Consider the following 21858-nt stretch of genomic DNA (forward strand, 5'->3'; position numbering starts at 1 on the left):
TGTGAGAAATGGCGATGGAAATTCCTTTATGCGCAACTATTGATATAATAACCATCATATCCACGTAAACTTGCAGTCACTCGATAATATGGTGTGTGGTCCTTCCACTACGACTCAGGAAACTATGCAGTTTATTAGGCTACAGATGAAATAAGTTATGATGAACTTCACAGGGTGGTGAAGATGCACAGTGATGCTCCTTTCCAGTAAATATTTGTGGGTGATTGTTCCTGTCTCTGTGTTTGCACCAGATAGGGCTGTTTTGGTTTTTCACGTTTCTTGTTTTGTTAGTTTGTTCATGTGTAGTTGCTTTCTTAAAGAACCATGAATAGTAACCACGCTGCGTATTCATCCGCCTCTCCATCAACTCAAGAAAACCGTTACAGATCTTTAGATTTTTATTCAGAAAAATGAAGAAAAAAATACATTTTGTGTGTACTACAAAAAAGCACTACAAGTCAGTTTGGTGGAAACACACCACTTGTGGGAAAATGCGCAAATTTAAAATCTGTCGCCAGTCGGATGGAAACATAGCTACAGTCACCATCTACTACAGTGAAATGTACCCTTTCTGAAAAGTCTGGTTCTGTTACCCAGAAAGATAAACAATCGGGCTGGGCAGCATAAAAATGTGACTGAGGAGGAAAAAGGTTCAATTAAACACACACTCACACTCACACACACACACACACACACACACACACACACACACACACACACACACACACACACACACACACACACACACACACACACACACACACACACACACACACACACACACACACACACACAATAAACCTAAACAAACCCTTACTTCTTGATGATCTTGTATGTTTCACAGATGTGTCCGAGGTTGTGGGTCTGTGGTGCGTCAGAAGCAGAGTCAAGCTTTTGTTCATAGTCTGGATGAGGGGCGAGGGAGGAGAAACAGGTATACCTGTCCTCACCTTCTCCCACATCACAACAGGAGGAGTTGTGAGGCCTCTCCTTCTGCTCTTCCTCACAGAACCTGTCAAGCACCTCACGCCACTAAGAGAGAGGTGGAGAGATGTTCTGTAAACACTTGAATTGATCAACACTCGAACTGTACACACACACACACACTCCTTACCTTTCCCTCAGCACAGGGTAGCACGTTCTCCAGTCCCTTACAGCAGTGTGTGAACCCTCTCTCCAGGCGGTGCATGGCCTTTGATTGGCGGGCCAGCCAGCCAAAGCCTGTACGTAGCAGGCACTTGGTGGTGGAGAGGGGTTGGCTGTTGTGTAGGCAGCAGACCAATCCGATGTTGTCGAAAGTGGGGCGTCCAGGGGGGAAGCTGATGTCAGAGTCTCTGGGAGTAGCTTGGGGGCTCTTCTTGTGCTTCTCCCCACTGACAGCACATGGACCAGACTGGGACCTGGGAGGAAATGACACAATACATGTAGTCATTAGTTTCCAGGGCTGTAGCGGTCATGACATTTTGTCAGCCTGTGATTGTCATGCAAATGACTGCCAGTCTCATGGTAATTGACGTTAATTAGCATCAACACGTTTAGCATCTCCTGGCTTCCACACACAGTTTACAAGCCACTGATGCAGACCTTTGGAACATCTACATTTTAAGATGTCTAATAAATCCATTTAATATAGCCTACAACATCACAATAAATCCATTATTTATTTTAGACAGGTTTAAAAAAACATGATATGATGAAAATGGAGTCTATTTCAGAAGAACAGAATAGCATACTCTGAGTTGTCCTTATGTTAGGCCCTGATCAGGCTATGCCAAATGGCTGTGGGATACACGAGTTCATTTAGCAGACAAGATTTGCTTAGAATTCCGTGGCATTGTTTTATAATATGAAGAATACAATTGAACATAGCTGAATAAAATAGAAAGGATATTTTCTCCAAATGATTTGAGGGAGTGAACACATGCTGCTATTCTGTGTTGAGCGGTTAACAAAGAAACAGGTCCTCCTGTATGCTTAATGTTTTGTTGTTAATGCAACTTTAGTTGTGATATACAGTACCAGTCAAAAGTTTGGACACACCTACTCATTCAGGGGTTTTCTTTATTTTTTTTAAAAACTATTTTCTATATTATAGAATAATAATGAAGACAGCAAAACTATGAAATACCACATATGGAATCATGCAGTAACCAAAAAAGTGTTAAGCAAATCAAAATATATTTGATATTCTTCAAAGTAGCCACCCTTTGCCTTGATTACAGCTTTGCACATTCTTAGCATTCTCTCAGCCAGCTTCATGAGGTTGTCATCTGGAATGCATTTCAATTAACAGGTGTGCCTTGTTCATTTATGGAATTTCTTTCCTTCTTAATGCGTTTGAGCCAATCAGTTGTGTTGTGACAAGGTAGGGGTGGTATACAGAAGATAGCCATATTTGGTAAAAGGCCAAGTCCATATTATGACAAGAACAGCTCATATAGGCAAAGAGAAACAACAGTCCATCATTACTTTAAGACATGAAGGCCAGTCAATCTGGAACATTTCAAGAACTTTAAAAGTTTCTTCAAGTGCAGTCGCAAAAGCCATCAAGCGCTATGATGAAACTGGCTCTCATGAAGACCGCCACAGGAAAGGAAGACCCAGAGTTACCTCTGCTGCAGATGATATGCTCATTAGAGTTACCAGCCTCAGAAATTGCAGCCCAAATAAATGCTTCACAGAGTTCTAGTAACAGACACATCTGAACATCAACTGTTCAGTGGAGACTCCCTGAATCAGGTCTTCATGGTCGAATTGCTGCAAATAAACCACTACTAAAGGACACCAATAAGAAGAAGAGACTTGATGGGCCAAGGAACACAAGACATGGACATTAGACCGGTGAAAATCTGTCCTTTGGTCTGATGAGTCCAAATTTGAGATTTTTGGTTCCAACCGCCATGTCGTTGTGAGACACAGAGTAGGTGAACGGATAATCTCTGCATTTGTGGTTCCTACCGTGACGCATGGAGAATGTGGTGTGACGGTGTGGGGGTGCTTTGCTGGTGACACTGTCAGTGATGTTTTTAGAAATCAAGGCACACTTAACCAGCATGGCTACCACAGCATTCTGTGGCGATACGCCATCCCACCTGGACAACCTGGACAATCCCACAGGACAATGACCCAAAACACACCTCCAGGCTGTGTAAGGGCTGTTTGACCAAGAAGGAAATTGATGGAGTGCTGCATTAGATGACCTGGCCTCCACAATCAGCTGACCTCAACCCAACTGAGATGGTTTGAGATGATTTGGACCGCAGAGTGAAGGAAAAGCAGCCAAATAAGTGCTCAGCATATGTGGGAACTCCTTCAAGACTGTTTTAAAAGCGTTCCTCATGAAGCTAGTTGAGAGAATGCCAAGAGTGTGCAAAGCTGTCATCAATGCAAAGGGTGGGTACTTTGAAGAATCTCAAATATAAAATATATTTTGATCTATTTAACACTTTGTTGTTTACTACATGATTCCATATGTGTTATTTCATAGTTTAGATTTTTTTTCTCACTATTATTCTACAATGTAGAAAATAGTCAAATAAAAAATTAAGACACTGGAATGAGTAGGTGTCCAAACCTTTGACTGGCTATATGTTTTGATGTTTAATACATTCTAAGGCTGCATGATGTGACTAATGATGATTTGAATAAGAAAATACATGAAAGTTATGTGCTCTGCTCTGTTTCTTCCACAGGCTGCACACACTTCATCAGTCTCTCATTCACAATTTGACAAGCACTTGATCATATTCTCACCCATCAGACTATTCTCAATTTAATGTGGTGTGTACCAATATGTGTGAAATTACTTTTGATTAGAATGCTCCACAAAACGCATGCATGTCATCCGTAGCCTGCACTTCATTAGTGAATAGCGAATGGAGGTTATGTGCAGTTACTGTATGTGTTATGCAGGTGAATGAGGACCCAAAAGCGACTTGGCGAAAACAGAGTCTTTATTCCAGTAAAGGATAAAAGCAATACTCCTGGACAATCAAAGCAGAAAACAAAACATGAAAAAACTTAAATCCACTCGTAGTGACGAGGACAGACTGGAGACTCGACCATTAACTGCAGGTTGCCTCAGGAAGGCACCGACCGTAGCAGACTCAGACACCTGCTCACACGCAGCATCTGAAGGAGACAAGACAAGACAGGGCGAGACAATGACACAGCACAGCGAACATCATACAAGGATCCGACAGGACAGAAACGGAAAACAAGGGGAGAAATAGGGACTCTAATCAGAGGACAAGATAGGGGACAGGTGTGAAAAGACTAAATGAGTGAGTAGGAGAATGAGGAACAGCTGGGAGCAGGAACGGAACGATAGAGAGAGGAGAGAGAGGGAGGGGGAGAGAGAGGGATAGAAAAAGGGAACAAACCTAATAAGACCAGCAGGGGGAAACGAACAGAAGGGAAAGCATAATGACAAGACAATATAAGACAAAACATGACAGTATGTTTTTAAAATGCAAGCATAGGCAGCGCATCCATAAGGCTAGGATAAGCTTTTGCTAAAGTAAATTGAATTAAATTGGCAAAATTATATAGCCTAATTAGCCTACTCCTGTCTATACAGAAATAAATTAAATCACTCAAAAATAGGCTACTAAAGCATGATTTGGCCACAGAGGATATTTTTTTGGTGGATTGTTTTAAATAGACTTGTCTACAGTTGGAAGGAAAGGCAACGTGCAATTTGGGCAGATTATTGTTGAGTTGCGACTATCTGTGAAAGTAGAGGCCAAGCCAGGCATATCGCAATATTTCAAAATACAATTGGGAAAACATAGTTTGGACAGAAAATGGTTATCGCTGTAAAGAGAAGACAATGAAAGAACTAATCTGTCTTTTAGTTATCAAAATTCTCAATTAAACAAACAACAGAATAGACTATTTTATTGGCACCAGCCGAGAGCAACAGCAATATCCTTGGTGAGTGCACATAGTGCATATTCACAATTTATCAATAATACTGTAAAGTTTGTTTTTGGACAATAATTTCCTCCTCCGACTTATGCCGAAGTTGGTCCCTCTCCTTGTTCGGGTGGCGTTCAGCGGTCGAAGTCACCGACCTTCTAGCCATCGCTGATCCTCTTTTAATTTTCCTTTGGTTTTGTCTTCCATCACACTTGGATTCCAATCCCATCAATTACATGTTGTGTTTCTAACCCTCTGTTCCCCCTCATGTCAGATTGTTTATTAATAGGATAGAAAGGCTGCGAACTGCCAGGGGTTCCTTCTTCAACTTCGGGCCGTGAGAGGGTGTCCGCCCTCGTCTCGTGCCTCACCGGGAAAGCCCTGGAGTGGGCCAATGCCGTGTGGAGAGAGGGAGATGTGGCGTTGGACCAGTTTGAGGAGTTCACCCGCCTGAGGGTGGAGCGGCGGGTGAGCGCCTCTTCCATCTGAGGCAGGGGACGAGGAGCACCCAGGAGTTCGCCCAGGAGTTTAAGACCCTGGCTGCCGGAGCGGGATGGAGCGACAAGGCCCTGATCGACCATTACCACTGTAGTCTGCGCGAGGACGTCCGAGATTTACCCAGACATTATTTCCAGATGTACCCCTATAGAATATTCATCGCCTCGTGATCAATTTGGTCGCTTATTAACGTTTACTAATACCTAAAGTTGCATTACAAAATTATTTCGAAGTGTTTTGTGAAAGTTTATCGTCTACTTTTTTAATTTTAAAAAATGACGTTACATTATAAGACGCTATTTTTTTCTGTTTATCACACAGTCTTCATAGATCGATATCTAGGCTATATATGGACCGATTTAATCGACAAAAAGAGCCAATAGTGATTATGGGACCTCTAGGAGTGCCAACAAAGAAGATGGTCAAAGGTAATGAATGTTTTATATTTTATTTGTGCGGTTTGTGTAGCGCCGACTATGCTAATTATTTTGTTTACGTCCCCTGCGGGTCTTTTGGGGTGTTACATGCTATCAGATAAAAGCTTCTCATGCTTTCGCCGAAAGCATTTTAAAAATCTGACTTGTTGTCTGGATTCACAACGAGTGTAGCTTTAATTCAATACCCTGCATGTGTATTTTAATGAACGTTTGAGTTTTAACTAGTACTATTAGCATTTAGCATAGCGCATTTGCATTTCCAGATGTCTAGTTGGGACGCCTGCGTGTCAGGTAGGAGCAAGAGGTTAAAAAAAGATTTTGATAATGTCTCCATTCATATATAAAGTGTAGTAGAATGGCATGAAGTGTGCTAATACATGGCACCAGCCTTACGCATGGTGTCCCCGGTTTGCCAGCACAGTCCAGTGCGGGCTATTCCACCTCGCCGCACTGGCATGGCTACAGAAAGCATTCAACCAGGTAAGGTTGGGAAGGCTCGGTGCTCAAGAGCTCCAGTGCGCCTGCGCGGTCCGGTCTACCCAGTGCCACCTCCACTCACCAGCCCTCCGGTGGCAGCCCCCCGCACCATGCTGTCTATCTGTCTTCTCCCTACAGGTGCTCCCGCCTGTCCAGCCAGAGCCTTCCCCCTGCCCAGCGCTGTCAAAGTCTCCCGTCTGTGCTGAGCCGCCAGAGTCTCCCGTCTGTCCTGAGCCGCCAGAGTCTCCTGTCTGTCCTGAGCCGCCAGAGTCTCCCGTCTGTCCTGAGCCACCAGTCTCCCATCTGTCCTGAGCCGCCAGAGCCGTCAGCCAGCCAGGAGCCACAAGAGCTGTCAGTCAGCCAGGAACCGCCAGAGCCGTCAGCCAGCCAGGAGACGTAAGAGCCGTCAGTCATCCAGGAGCCGCCAGAGCCGCCAGCCAGGCAGGAGCCGCCAGAGCCGTCAGTCAGCCAGGCGATACCAGAATTGCCCTTCACTCCGGAGCTGCGGGAGTCTCTCGCCTGTCCGGCGCTGCCGGAGTCTCCCGTCCATTCGGGACCCATGGCTAGGGTCCCCAGTCGGAGGTCGGCGGCGAGGGTCACCGCTCATAAGAGGCCACTGGGGCGGTTGAGGAGGCGGACAAAAACCGTGGTGAAGTGGGGTCCATGTCCCGCGCCAGAGCCGCCACCGTGGACAGATGCCCACCCAGACCCTCCCCTATAGGTTCAGGTTTTGCGGCCGGTGTCCGCACCTTTGGGGAGGGGGGTGTACTGTCACGTTCTGACCTTTATTTCCTTTGTTTTGTCTTTATTTGGTATGGTCAGGGCGTGAGTTGGGTTGGGCAGTCTATGTGTGTTTTTCTATGTTAGGGTTTTGAGTTCAGCATAGTATGGTTCTCAATCAGAGGCAGGTGTCGTTAGTTGTCTCTGATTGAGATTCATACTTAGGTATCCTGGGTTTCACTTTTGATTTGTGGGTGTTTGTTTCCGTGTGAGTGTTTGTTGCCTCACGGTACTGTTTCGGTTTTTGTTCATGTTCACATTTATTGTTTTATATTTCATAGTGTTCAGTTTATATCTTAAAATAAACGTTATGGACACTTCCCACACTGCGCATTGGTCCTCCGATCCTTCTCGCTTCTCCTCCCCAGAAGAGGAGGAGGAATGCCGTTACAGTTTCATTGAGTTGTAAGATAGTACTTTTGCACATATAACACACTGTGGCTGAGGTAAGGCACTACTCCCGGTATACACTACTGTTCAAAAGTTTGGGGTCACTTAAATGTCCTTGTTTTTGAAAGAAAGCACATTTCTGTCCATTAAAATAACATAAATGTATCAGAAATAGAGTGTAGACATTGTTATTAGCCTTCATTTATCAGAACAAGAATATACTGATGAGTTTCAGAAGAAAGTTTTGTTTCTGGTCATTTTGAGCCTGTAATCAAACCCACAAATGCTGATGCTCCAGATACTCAAATAGTCTAAAGAATTCCAGTTTTATTGCTTCTTTAATCAGGACAACAGTTTTCAGCTGTGCTAACATAATTTCAAAATGGTTTTCTAATGATCAATTAGCCTTTTTTAATTATACATTTGGATTAGCTAACACAACGTGCCATTGGAACATAGGAGTGATGGTTGCTGATAATGAGCCTCTGTATGCCTATGTAGACATTCCATGAAAGACCAGCCATTTCCAGCGACAATAGTTATTTACAACATTAACAATGTCTGCACCGTATTTCTGAAAATGTTTATGTTATTTCAATTGACAAAACAATGAGATTTTCTTTCAAAACCCAGGATAATTCTAAGTGACCAAAACTTTTTAATGGTAGTGTACGTGAACCCCAAATCAATGTAGTCGTATTTGCACCTCTACGATGGTCCAATGTCCCTGTCTGTTGTTCGGTGCTTTCCTGGGTAAGGGGCAGTAGCTCTTCGGCTGCATCAGATTCACAACTATCAGTGTCCATGCTAGCTGGGCTAACAACAAATGTAGAATTACTGATGCTAGCATTGGATGTGCTCGTGGAAGCTGAACAACTTGTGTCGTCTGTCACGTCCTGACCTTAGTTCCTTTTTTATGTCTCTATTTTAGTTTGGTCAGGGCGTGAGATGGGGTGGGCATTCTATGTTTTGTTCTGTGTGTTAGATTTCTATGTGTTTTGCCTGGTATGGCTCCCAATCAGAGGCACCTGTCAATCGTTGTCTCTGATTTAGAACCATACTTAGGCAGCCTGTTTTCCCACTATGGGTTGTGGGTAGTTGTTTTCTGTTTTGTGTTTCTGCACCTGACAGGACTGTTTAGTTTTCGTTCATTATCTTTGTTATTTTGTTTTGTGTTCAGTTTAAATAAAAATAACATGAACACTTACCACGCTGTGCTGTGGTCCACACCTTCTTCATACGACGACCGTTACATCATCGACAGGTGCAGGTGTAGTACTGTTGGTATGTGTCTCTATGGTCGCGGGCCTTACTTCTTTTGAACCATTAATCCATTTTTGAGCAAACGGAATGAGCAGCAGCTACGTTTGGCTATATACGGACCATTGGTGGAATTCCCGCAAGAGAGTAACGGTTAATGTGATTGGATGTTAATTATTTGACTAGGCTACCTGTATTTGACATTGTGTTATTTCGCTGAACAATAGATGGTTTAATTTTATTTTTGGCAGTGAAACGAGACTACTCAGTAGAGAAAAAAACACGAAAATGTATAGCCTTGTTGAAAATATAATTCGACTGTTTGAAGATGTGGGAAGCTTTTTGGGAAGCTCCATGCTATACACGCTCAGCCATGAGTTATTAGCCTAAATTATGACCATCCAATCTACTCATCACATTTCCAATAGTAGGCTATTTTACATCAGAAACAGCATTATATGCATGTAATGCTTTATTATAAAAGGTGCATTTTTATAGTGAAAAATATCTTCCCGAAATATGAAACTCACACACTGCCTATGTATGCCAGTTAGGCTACACCGGTTGTAAAGCAGATTAATGTGCTTAATTTTAAGAATTGAGACATAAATATATCAGCACAAGAAAGCTGGGATCCTCTTTTATATAATGACCAGTCAAAACTCTGTTTTCACACGCAACTGCGCACTGACTGAGTTTATAAGAACACATGTTTCACTAGGTCTGTAGGCTATGTGCTCTCTTGTGTCCCAGGGGTTCTAGGTCTGTAGGCTATGTGCTCTCTTGTGTCCCAGGGGTTCTAGGTCTGTAGGCTATGTGCTCTCTTGTGTCCCAGGGGTTCTAGGTCTGTAGGCTATGTGCTCTCTTGTGTCCCAGGGGTTCTAGGTCTGTAGGCTATGTGCTCTCTTGTGTCCCAGGGGTTATAGGTCTGTAGGCTATGTGCTCTCTTGTGTCCCAGGGGTTCTAGGTCTGTAGGCTATGTGCTCTCTTGTGTCCCAGGGGTTCTAGGTCTGTAGGCTATGTGCTCTCTTGTGTCCCAGGGGTTATAGGTCTGTAGGCTATGTGCTCTCTTGTGTCCCAGGGGTTCTAGGTCTGTAGGCTATGTGCTCTCTTGTGTCCCATGTGGGGTTCTAGGTCTGTAGGCTATGTGCTCTCTTGTGTCCCAGGGGTTCTAGGTCTGTAGGCTATGTGCTCTCTTGTGTCCCAGGGGTTCTAGGTCTGTAGGCTATGTGCTCTCTTGTGTCCCAGGGGTTCTAGGTCTGTAGGCTATGTGCTCTCTTGTGTCCCAGGGGTTCTAGGTCTGTAGGCTATGTGCTCTCTTGTGTCCCAGGGGTTCTAGGTCTGTAGGCTATGTGCTCTCTTGTGTCCCAGGGGTTCTAGGTCTGTAGGCTATGTGCTCTCTTACCGTGTCCCAGGGGTTCTAGGTCTGTAGGCTATGTGCTCTCTTGTGTCCCAGGGGTTCTAGGTCTGTAGGCTATGTGCTCTCTTGTGTCCCAGGGGTTCTAGGTCTGTAGGCTATGTGGTCTCTTGTGTCCCAGGGGTTCTAGGTCTGTAGGCTATGTGCTCTCTTGTGTCCCAGGGGTTCTAGGTCTGTAGGCTATGTGCTCTCTTACCGTGTCCCAGGGGTTCTAGGTCTGTAGGCTATGTGGTCTCTTACCGTGTCCCAGGGGTTCTAGGTCTGTAGGCTATGTGGTCTCTTACCGTGTCCCAGGGGTTCTAGGTCTGTAGGCTATGTGGTCTCTTACCGTGTCCCAGGGGTTCTAGGTCTGTAGGCTATGTGCTCTCTTGTGTCCCAGGGGTTCTAGGTCTGTAGGCTATGTGGTCTCTTACCGTGTCCCAGGGGTTCTAGGTCTGTAGGCTATGTGGTCTCTTACCGTGTCCCAGGGGTTCTAGGTCTGTAGGCTATGTGGTCTCTTACCGTGTCCCAGGGGTTCTAGGCCTGTAGGCTATGTGGTCTCTTACCGTGTCCCAGGGGTTCTAGGCCTGTAGGCTATGTGGTCTCTTACCGTGTCCCAGGGGTTCTAGGCCTGTAGGCTATGTGGTCTCTTACCGTGTCCCAGGGGTTCTAGGTCTGTAGGCTATGTGCTCTCTTGTGTCCCAGGGGTTCTAGGTCTGTAGGCTATGTGCTCTCTTGTGTCCCAGGGGGGTTCTAGGTCTGTAGGCTAGGTCTGTGCTCTCTTGTGTCCCAGGGGTTCTAGGTCTGTAGGCTATGTGCTCTCTTGTGTCCCAGGGGTTCTAGGTCTGTAGGCTATGTGGTCTCTTGTGTCCCAGGGGTTCTAGGTCTGTAGGCTATGTGCTCTCTTGTGTCCCAGGGGTTCTAGGTCTGTAGGCTATGTGCTCTCTTGTGTCCCAGGGGTTCTAGGTCTGTAGGCTATGTGGTCTCTTACCGTGTCCCAGGGGTTCTAGGTCTGTAGGCTATGTGGTCTCTTACCGTGTCCCAGGGGTTCTAGGTCTGTAGGCTATGTGGTCTCTTACCGTGTCCCAGGGGTTCTAGGTCTGTAGGCTATGTGGTCTCTTACCGTGTCCCAGGGGTTCTAGGTCTGTAGGCTATGTGGTCTCTTGTGTCCCAGGGGTTCTAGGTCTGTAGGCTATGTGCTCTCTTGTGTCCCAGGGGTTCTAGGTCTGTAGGCTATGTGCTCTCTTGTGTCCCAGGGGTTCTAGGTCTGTAGGCTATGTGGTCTCTTACCGTGTCCCAGGGGTTCTAGCTCTGTAGGCTATGTGCTCTCTTACCGTGTCCCAGGGGTTCTAGGTCTGTAGGCTATGTGGTCTCTTACCGTGTCCCAGGGGTTCTATGTCTGTAGGCTATGTGCTCTCTTGTGTCCCAGGGGTTCTAGCTCTGTAGGCTATGTGGTCTCTTACCGTGTCCCAGGGGTTCTAGGTCTGTAGGCTATGTGGTCTCTTACCGTGTCCCAGGGGTTCTAGGCCTGCAGGCTGCGTTTGGAGTTATTTGGCCACGTTATTTATGATACAAACCTTGTCAGAAAATATAGGCCTATGGGCTAGGCTACATAACATGCGCGACTATGATTTGAACAAGTTGCACAAAAAAAAGCATGCGCTGTTTCTTGCCTTATGCACATACTGGGCACCATTAACATATTATAATATTGTCCCCCATTAGACTAGTTTAATCTTGCCTTTACATATACTAAATAGGGATGCTCGATATATTGTGAACATATTGGAATCGGATGATATTAGCTAAAAATGCCCACATCGGTATTAGCCGATGTCTAGTTTAACGCCAAACGTGCAAAACCAATGTCAAAGCAGGCATGCATACCTATTTAACGAAGGTAAATGACATAATGACGCCACCTAAAAGTTTGCACTATTTGTGCAACACATCATTCCTAAACTAGCCCACAATGTCTGCTGTGTGGATCGAGCAGTCAACAAGTAAAAATGTCAGCAAGACAACTCAAAGGTGAAATCCATTAAAGCCAAGATAATGGGATTCATTGCCCTTGACAATCAACCGTTCTCTGTCGTTGGTAATGTTGGCTTTTGCCAACTGGTCGAGCACCAGTTAACACTACCAAGTGCGCTATTTTTCTGACGTTGCCCTACCAGAGTTACACAGTAATCTCATCACTGCTATTATCTTGACAACATACATTCTATGGAACGCTGCTTGAGTCTTTGCGTGTCAAAAAATATATAGTAGCATTGTCAAAGCTGTACAAAAAAGTCTGCAAACAAGCAAACACTGGCCACGAACGATGTGTTTACAATACCGCATTGGTAATAAAGCATAATTTGTTCGACCGCAACGTCTGGGGTAGCTAGCTTTAGCTTGGTACATAGCTAGCACCAATTCAACCAGCCTGAACACAATGACCAGTAAAAACTGCTGTCATTTTCATTATTCTTAGCAATGATTTAGGAATCCTTGTAAGTATTAGCTAGGTTGACACATGTTGTTCGCCTATTGCAATTGAACATTAACATGAATCAAATAAGAACTGTCTTTAACCCCCTTAAATTAGGGTTATTTTAGATGCCACCTAGCTATATAGTTAGCTAGGTATCTATATAGTTAGCTAGGTATCTATATAGTTAGCTAGGTATCTATATAGTTAGCTAGGTATCTTTATAGTTAGCTAGGTATCTATAGCTACTGAAACAGATTATGTTGTGTTATTTGTCACGTCAAATATAGTCATTAGACGTGTATCTTTTTTGACACGCAAAGACCCAAACGGCGTTCCATAGAAATCCTGGTTGAGATTGAAACGACTGAAAAAATTAACAACGAAACAGCACAGCAAATAAGTGAAAGAAATAGGTTTTGATTATGTTTTACTGGTAGTGGGGACAGACATAAATGCCAACAAAATAACAGTTTGGTCAGTGTTGGGTGTGTGTAACCTTTATTTAACTAGGCAAGTCAGTTAAGAAATCATTCTTATTTACAATGACGGCCTGGACAGCGCTGGGCCAATTGTGCGCCGCCCTATGGGACTCCCAATCACGGCCGGATATGATACAGCCTGGATTCGAACTATGGACTGTAGAGACAGTCTTGCACTGAGTTTTTTTTGGGCAAGGAAAATATTGAATATCGGTATCTGCCAAAAATGTAATATCGGTATCGGGTTTTTTTGGGCAAGGAAAATATTGAATATCGGTATCGGCCAAAAATGTCATATCGGTGCATCACTAATACTAAATATTATATGTATGAAATGAGTTTGGATTATTATCATGCAGCTATCAGAATAGGGGCAGAGGGAAGAATAAATGTAATACATACTCTATGAAGATGGCGCCGAAGAACATGGCTGACGTTTTACTTTCTCCCGACCAATTGTGCTTTTTTGTTCGTTTTTTTGCAGTTTGAGTAACTTATTTTTTTACTCATTGTGTACATAATGTTGCTGCTACCATCTCTTATGACCAAAAATAACTTCTGGACAGAACAGCGATTACTCACCACGGACTAGAATAAACTTTTCCTTTAATGAGTCCGACGAGAAGGATATCTTGCTTTCATTGGAACAGGACCAGATCCCCCCCTTTTGTGTGAAGAAAAGACGCGGGAAAAGGTGCTGCAGATCGGGCATCTTTCTGAGAATCAGTAGGCGAGCGAGTAAACTCACACTGCCATCTGTTCTTCTTGCTAACGTGCAATCATTGGAAAATATAATGGATAACCTACAATTAAGATTATCCTACCAAGGGGACATTAAAAGCTGTAACATCTTATGTTTCACGAGACGTGGCTGAACGACAATATGGACAATATAGAGCTAGCGGGATTTTCCATGCACCGGCAGAACAGAGACGCTACCTCTGGTAAGACGAGGGGTGAGGGTGTGTGTCTAATAACAGCTGGTGCGCGATGTCTAATATTAAAGGAGTCTCGAGGTATTGCTCCCCTGAGGTAGAGTACCTAATGATAAGCTGTAGACCACACTATCTACCAAGAGAGTTCTCATCTATATTATACGTAACTGTCTACTTAACACCACAGAACAAAGCTGGCACTAAGACCGCTCTCAACCAACTCTATAAGGCCATAAGCAAAGAAGAAAATGCTCACCCAGAAGCGGTGCTCCTTGTGGCCGGGGACTTTAATGCAGGCAAACTTAAATCAGTTTTACCAAATGTTTAACATGTCACGTGCAACCAGAGAAAAAAAAGTCCTAGACCACCTTTACTTCACACACAGAGATGCATACAAAGCTCTCTTCTACCCTCCATTTGGCAAATCTGACCATAATTCTATCCTCCTGAGTCCTGCTTACAAGCAAAAACTAAAGCAGGAAGTACCAGTGACTCACTCAGGACTGTTTTGCTAGCACAGACTGGAATATGTCCTATGGTCCTTTGCTGTTGATCTGGGATTGACATAATAAACGGATCTCTATCCACCGGATGTGTACCAAACTCACTAAAAGTGGCAGTAATAAAGCCTCTCTTGAAAAAGCCGAACCTTGACCCAGAAAAAATAAAAATAATAATCGGCTTACATCGAATCTTCCATTCCTCTCAAAATGTTTAGAAAACGCTGTTGCGCAGCAACTCACTGCCTTCCTGAAGACAAACAATGTATACGAAATGCTTCAGTCTGGTTTTAGCACTGAGACTGCACTTGTGAAGGTGGTAAATTACCTTTTAATGGCATCAGACCAAAGCTCTGCATCTGTCCTCGTTCTCCTAGACCGTAGTGCTGCTTTTGATACCATCGATCACCACATTCTTTTGGAGAGATTGGGGAAACCCAAATTGGTCTACACGGACAAGTTCTGGCCTGGTTTAGATCTTATCTGTCGGAAAGATATCAGTTTGTCTCTGTGAATGGTTTGTCCTCTGACAAATCAACTGTAAATGTCGGTCTTCCTCAAGGTTCTGTTTTAGGACCACTATTGTTTTCACTATATATTTTACCTCTTGGGGATGTCATTCGAAAACATAATGTTAACTTTCACTGCTATGCGGATGACTCACAGCTTCACATTTCAATGAAACATGGTGAAGTCCCAAAATTGCCCTCGCTAGAAGCCTGTGTTTCAGACATAAGGAAGTGGATGGCTGCAAACTTTCTACTTGGACAAAACAGATATGCTTGTTCTAGGTCCCAAGAAACAAAGAGATCTTCTCTTGAATCTGACAATTCATCTTAATGGTTGTACAGTCGTCTCAAATAAAACTGTGAAGGACCTCGGCGTTACTCTGGACCCTGATCTCTCATTTGACGAACATATCAAGACTGTTTCAAGGACTGCTTTTTTCCATCTACGTAACATTGCAAAAATCTGAAACTTTCTGTCCAAAAATGATGCAGAAAAATGTATCCATGCTTTTGTTACTTCTAGGTTAGACTACTGCAATGCTCTACTTTCCGGCTACCCAGATAAAGCACTAAATAAACTTCAGTTAGTGCTAAATACGGCTGCTAGAATTGGATCATATTACTCCAGTGCTAGCCTCCCTACACTGGCATCCTATCAAGGCAAGGGCTGATTTCAAGGTTTTACTGCTAACCTACAAAGCATTACATGGGCTTGCTCCTACCTATATATCTGATTTGGTCCTGCCGTACATACCTACACGTATGCTACGGTCACAAGACGCAGGCCTCCTAATTGTCCCTAGAATTTCTAAGCAAACAGCTGGAGGCAGGGCTTTCTCCTATAGAGCTCCATTTTTATGGAATGGTCTGCCTACCCATGTGAGAGACGCAAACTCTGTCTCAACCTTTAAGTCTTTACTGAAGACTCATCTCTTCAGTGGGTACTGTTATTGAGTGTAGTCTGGCCCAGGAGTTTGAAGGTGAATGGAAAGGCACTGGAGCAATTAACCGCCCTTGCTGTTTCTGCCTGGCCGGTTTCCCTCTATCCACTGGGATTCTCTGCCTCTAACCCTATTACAGGGGCTGAGTCACTGGCTTACTGGCGCCCCCCCCCCCCCTTGGATTGTGCCGTGGCGGAGATCTTTGTGGGCTATACTCGGCCTTGTTTCAGGATGGTAAGTTGGTGGTTGAATGTATCCCTCTAGTGGTGTGGGGGCTGTGCTTTGGCAAAGTGGGTGGGGTTATATACTTCCTGTTTGGCACTGTCCGGGGGTATCATCGGATGGGGCCACAGTGTCTCCTGACCCCTCCTGTCTCAGCCTCCAGTATTTATGCTGCAGTAGTTTGTGTGTCGGGGGCCTAGGGTCAGTCTGTTATATCTGGAGTACTAATCCTGTCTTATCTGGTGTCCTGTGTGAATTTAAGCATGCTCTCTCTAATTCTCTCTTTCTTTCTCTCTCTCTGTCGGAGAACCTGAGCCCTAGGACCATGCCTCAGGACTACCTGGCATGATGACTCCTTGCTGTCCCCAGTCCACCTGGCCGTGCTGCTGCTCCAGTTTCAACTGTTCTGCCTGCAGCTATAGAATCCTGACCTGTTCACCGGACGTGCTACCTGTCCCAGACCTATTATTTGACCATGTTGGTCATTTATGAACATTTGAACATCTTGGCCATGTTCTGTTATAATCTCCACCCGGCACAGCCAGAAGAGGACTGGCCACCCCTCATAGCCTGGTTCCTCTCTAGGTTTCTTCCTAGGTTTTGGCCTTTCTCGGGAGTTTTCCTAGTCAACGTGCTTCAACACCTGCATTGCTTTCTGTTTGGGGTTTTAGGCTGAATTTCTGTACAGCACTTTGAGATATCAGCTGATGTACGAAGGGCTATATAAATCAATTTGATTTGATTTGCACTTTTTGCACCAAAATACGTGCACCAAAATCTCTAGGAGACAGATCGCGTCTCCTTCCTGAGCAGTATGATGGCTGCGTGGTCCCATGGTGTTTATACTTGCGTACTATTGTTTGTACAGATGAACGTGGTACCTTCAAGTGTTTGGAAATTGCTCTCAAGGATGAACCAGACTTGTGGAGGTCTACATTTTTTTTCTGAGTTCTTGGCTGATTTCTTTGGATTTTCCCATGATGTCAAGCAAAGAGGCACTGAGTTTGAAGGTAGGCCTTGAAATACATCCACAGGTACACCTCCAATTGACTTAAATGATGTCAATTAGCCTATCAGAAGCTTCTAAAGCCATGACATCATTTTCTGGAATTTTCCAAGCTGTTTAAAGGCACAGTCAACTTAGTGTATGTAAACTTCTGACCAACTGGAATTGTGATACAGTGAAATAATCTGTCTGTAAACAATTGTTGGAAAAATTACTTGTGTCATGCACAAAGTAGATGTCCTAACCGACTTGCCAAAACTATAGTTTGTTAACAATACATTTGTGGAGTGGTTGAAAATGAGTTTTAATGACTCCAACCTAAGTGTATGTAAAATTCCGACTTCAACTGTACATGCACAAATTACATCAACTAACCTGTACCCTACACACTGACTCAGTACCGGTGCCCCTGGTACATAACCTCATTATTGTTATTCTTATTGTGTTACCTTTTATTATAACTTTTTATTTTAGTCTACTTGGTAAATATTTTCTTGACTCTTCTTGAACTGCACTGTTGGTTAAGGGCTTGTAAGTAAGCATTTCAAAGTAAAGTCTACACTTGTTGTATTCTGTGCATGTGACAAATATAGTTTGATTTGATGTAAATACACTTAAATAGCAAATAGAGGGCGCATTTCCTATGGTTAATATTCATGCAGCCAAGTAGGCTATACTCCTTTGGAAAGCGAAGCAATGTGCTTAATATTAGGAACGTTGAGAAATAAATATAGTCTGCTTAGCCTATAGAAAGCTCTTTTTAAAAGAGGCCAAAAAAATTCCCACAATTGATTAGCCTATAGAAATGTTGCGCAACATGAGCTCATGGGCACTCATGAAGTGTTTGATTCGATTTTCGATTTACATTTCTATTGATGTCAGAGTGATTAGAGAGACAGTACGGTGCTGAGTAATAGCACATTAGCAACTGACTGTTAGCAAGTTTGGTACTCTACTAATGATCATCAGCACCATCAGAGCGCAGGTTTGGAGAAGCCTAGTTACCGTTAAACAGTCACGTGGAATTTGACTGCGGTCATGACTCGTAACCACCAGTGTGGCGGTAATACCGTCACCATAACAGCCCTGCCCTAAAACTAAAGTAAACCTCTCTCCCTCCCTTACTTGTGACAAGTGTTGGGGTTAAAGGTGAAGCCAGGTTCAGGTATGGGGGTGGTCGGCAGGTAGGTGGGGTCTGGGTTTTCCCTATGGAAACAGCTCAGTCTGGCCTCGCCCTCCTTCAGGCAGCAGGGGTGTTGGAGTATCTTCAATCCGGACTCCTCAGTACAGAATGTGGATAGGGTCTGTTCCCACTGTAAGTGACATATACAAACATCAATTCACACATGAAAAATAGAGATAAAATAAGTCCTAAAATGGTGAAGATACAACTTTAGTGGGCCTGACTCATGAATACCTTCCCCTCTACACAGCTACACAGCTATACAGATAGACTCCAAGGCTAATCTGTTGTGTCTGTATGGGCTTTCCTTCTACTGAGTCTCATCTTCCCTGGGCATCCTCTGTCCTCATCACTACTGCATCTGTGCACCTAGAAGGTGGTTCTGTTGGTACACTAGGAGTTTATGGACCTAAACAGAACTGAACGCAACACAACACGAAAGGACAGAATCCAATGTTGCCGCAGAAACACTCACCGCCTGTGTAACGCAGCACAGCGTCACTTCCTGGACCTGCTGTGCCCCGTTCCCATGGCAACATGCGCTGTACCAGGACTCTACCCGGTTGACTGCTTTAGCTCGACGACTAAAGTGGCCTCCGCCGCTGCGGGGGAGGGAGTAGGAAGGGTACCGCGGACGATGGCTGCTATGGAGACAGATGGCCTGGAGGTTTTTATGGGAGGGCCGGCCGGGGGGGAAGAGGACACTGGGGTAGGATTGCCCAACCGAGCGAGGCACAGCCATTGGCTGAACTCCAGGTGTAAAGTCTGTGTCCGGGTACTCGGTGATCTCCCCTAGAAGACAAATATACACACAGCACTGTGAGGGCATTGAAACACACACACGCACGCACACACACACACACACACACACACACACACACACACACACACACACACACACACACACACACACACACACACACACACACACACACACACACACACACACACACACACACACACACACACACACACACACACACACACCCACTACATGTCACACTAACTTTGCAGGAAATCCTCTATGTCAAAGGAGGCCTGTCTCTGTAACATGTCAGGAAGGGATCTGTTATCTGTGGAAGGGATGAGAGAATGTAAACACACACGCCCACACGTACTAGTTAATAAATAAGCCATAGCACTCTGACCATGTGATGTCAGTACTGTTGTTTTCCACCTAGATTTGTGGAAATCATGAAATCAGAATACTTAAAGCTAATATGTAACTTTTTGGGTGACCCAATTCACATAGAAATGTGACTTATAGATCTGTTATTCTCATTGACAGCAAGTCTAAGAAGTGGAAGATCTGTTATAAGTATACTATTTCAATGGTTCCCATTTCTTAAGTTACATTTTTGCTTCTGGTTTTGTATACCAGCTTCAAACAGCTAAAAATACAAAACAAATTGCCTATTGAAAATGTATTTCATAGCGGTTTAGATGGACAATGATTCTCAACATTGCTTGTTTTGTCACAAACTGAAATGAGGCTAACTATTTGAAATGTATCAAGCAGGAAATTACGGAGCCACTTCTGCATATTGCACCTTTAATTAACATGGTGTGAATTCTCTAGTCTAGATGTTTGTTATACCTAGAATAATAGTTATACTGTTAGTAGACTTGGACAAAGTTATTCCACACTAAACTGGTGGAATGGAATGTATCACATCCAACAAATAATGTTTTTCTTCATGATCTTGATAGGGCATAAAAATGGCCTCTTCTGTGCACTTCTAACAGACCATGCACAAACAGAAGGGGAGCCATAAACACATACCAGGACATAAAACAAGGACAGAAAGAACTGATGACTACATGCAAAAACCTTGTAGGCTACAAACCTTCAGACGAGCACACCAGCACTAATGCACACCAGCACGCTAGAGCCCAAGACCAACCCATTTTGAGTACTGATACGGGAGTTATCCTTGTCCTCTTTCACTGGACTGTTTCAACTCCCTCTGTTTTGCCCTCTTTCACCCCCCACTCTCTTTCCCTGTGTTTAGCAAAGTTGTTCCAAAGCCACGCCAAGTTCAGGAAACGACTTGACAAACGACAGCTGGAATCCCTTCTTTTCAAACCGTTATGTCCTTATGGAGTGGTATGAAACAGAGAATGAGTGTGTGAGAGCTGTGAGAGAGCATAAATACATGTATGGTTGTTCTGTGATTGGAGGGAAAAGAGGGAGATATTTTCCCACCATTAGTCAGCAGTGCTATGTATTCATGGATGGAAGCCAGTCTTTCCCCCCCCAAACTTGGCCAATAACAAAATAAATAATTGTCCTTCATTTCGCAAGAGGTTGAATGTTTCCTCACACTATGGAAAGCAACTGATTGTGCAAAACAGCGCCTCTCTGTATGTGTAATATCGAATGCAAGGGAAGCCAGCAAGCATTTGGTCTCCCTCGATAAAACACTTATAAAATAATAGCCAATCAGTGTTGAACTAAACCTAGTGAGCTCAACTGTGAATGGTCCTGGCACACCCACAAAAGTGTCAAGGAAGCCAGTTTTGTAATCGCGTTCGTCTGTTGAAGAAAGAGAGTCGGACCGAAATGCAGCGTGTAGGTTACTCATGACTTTAATGAAAGAAATACGCGGTACATCAAAATAACTGAAACTAAATACAAAAACAACAGAACGGAACGTGAAACTAATTACAGCCTATCTCGTGACTACAACACAGAGACAGGAACAAACAGCCACGAAATACAAAGCGAACTCAGGCTACCTAAATACGGTTCCCAATCAGAGACAACGATCAGCACCTGACTCTGATTGAGAATCGCCTCAGGCAGCCAAGCCTAACAACACCCCTAATCAGCCGCGATCCCAAATAATACAAACCCCAATACGAATACAACATATAAACCCATGTCACACCCTGGCCTACCCAAACATATAACAAAACACAAAATACAATGACCAAGGCGTGACAAGTTTAGATTTGGCTGCAGTCCAATCACATCACATCATGTCACATCCAGAAACAATTTGAATCTTGTTGTGTTGTTGTCCTCCAGTGACTAGCGAGCTAAAATTGTCCTAAATTAGCCATGGATAAAGATAGGGTTTTGGGCTTGTGGTTTTACAAGAATTTAACAAGAATTTAAGCCTTCTGCCAATATCAGATATGTCTCGCATTAGCCTACGTTAGCTAAACCGGTTCATACACATATACAGTGGGGCAAAAAAGTATTTAGTCAGCCACCAATTGTGCAAGTTCTCCCACTTAAAAAAGATGAGAGAGGCCTGTAATTTTCATCATAGGTACACTTCAACTATGACAGACAAAATTAGAAGAAAAAAAATCCAGAAAATCACATTGTAGGATTTTTTATGAATTTATTTGCTAATTATGGTGGAAAATACGTATTTGGTCAATAACAAAAGTTAATCTCAATACTTTGTTATATACCCTTTATAGGCAATGACAGT

At 43.8% G+C, this 21858-nt stretch overlaps 1 protein-coding gene across 1 annotated transcript; it reads right to left on the reverse strand.

Moving 5' to 3' along the window:
* Window positions 1–380: 380 nt before the first annotated feature.
* Window positions 381–20599, reverse strand: LOC124017060 (extracellular matrix protein 1-like). The gene is made up of 6 exons (XM_046332438.1): window positions 20260–20599; window positions 19420–19485; window positions 18888–19204; window positions 18355–18542; window positions 1115–1400; window positions 381–1032 (listed from the first exon to the last, which is right to left on the reverse strand). Exons 1-6 carry the CDS (start codon window positions 20318–20320, stop codon window positions 814–816), a joined length of 1137 nt encoding a protein of 378 aa, XP_046188394.1. The 5' UTR covers window positions 20321–20599; the 3' UTR covers window positions 381–813.
* Between the last annotated feature and the right edge of the window lie 1259 nt (window positions 20600–21858).

The sequence above is a fragment of the Oncorhynchus gorbuscha genome, unplaced genomic scaffold (genome assembly GCF_021184085.1).
Source record: "Oncorhynchus gorbuscha isolate QuinsamMale2020 ecotype Even-year unplaced genomic scaffold, OgorEven_v1.0 Un_scaffold_141:::fragment_3, whole genome shotgun sequence".
Classification (NCBI taxonomy): Eukaryota; Metazoa; Chordata; class Actinopteri; order Salmoniformes; family Salmonidae; genus Oncorhynchus; species Oncorhynchus gorbuscha.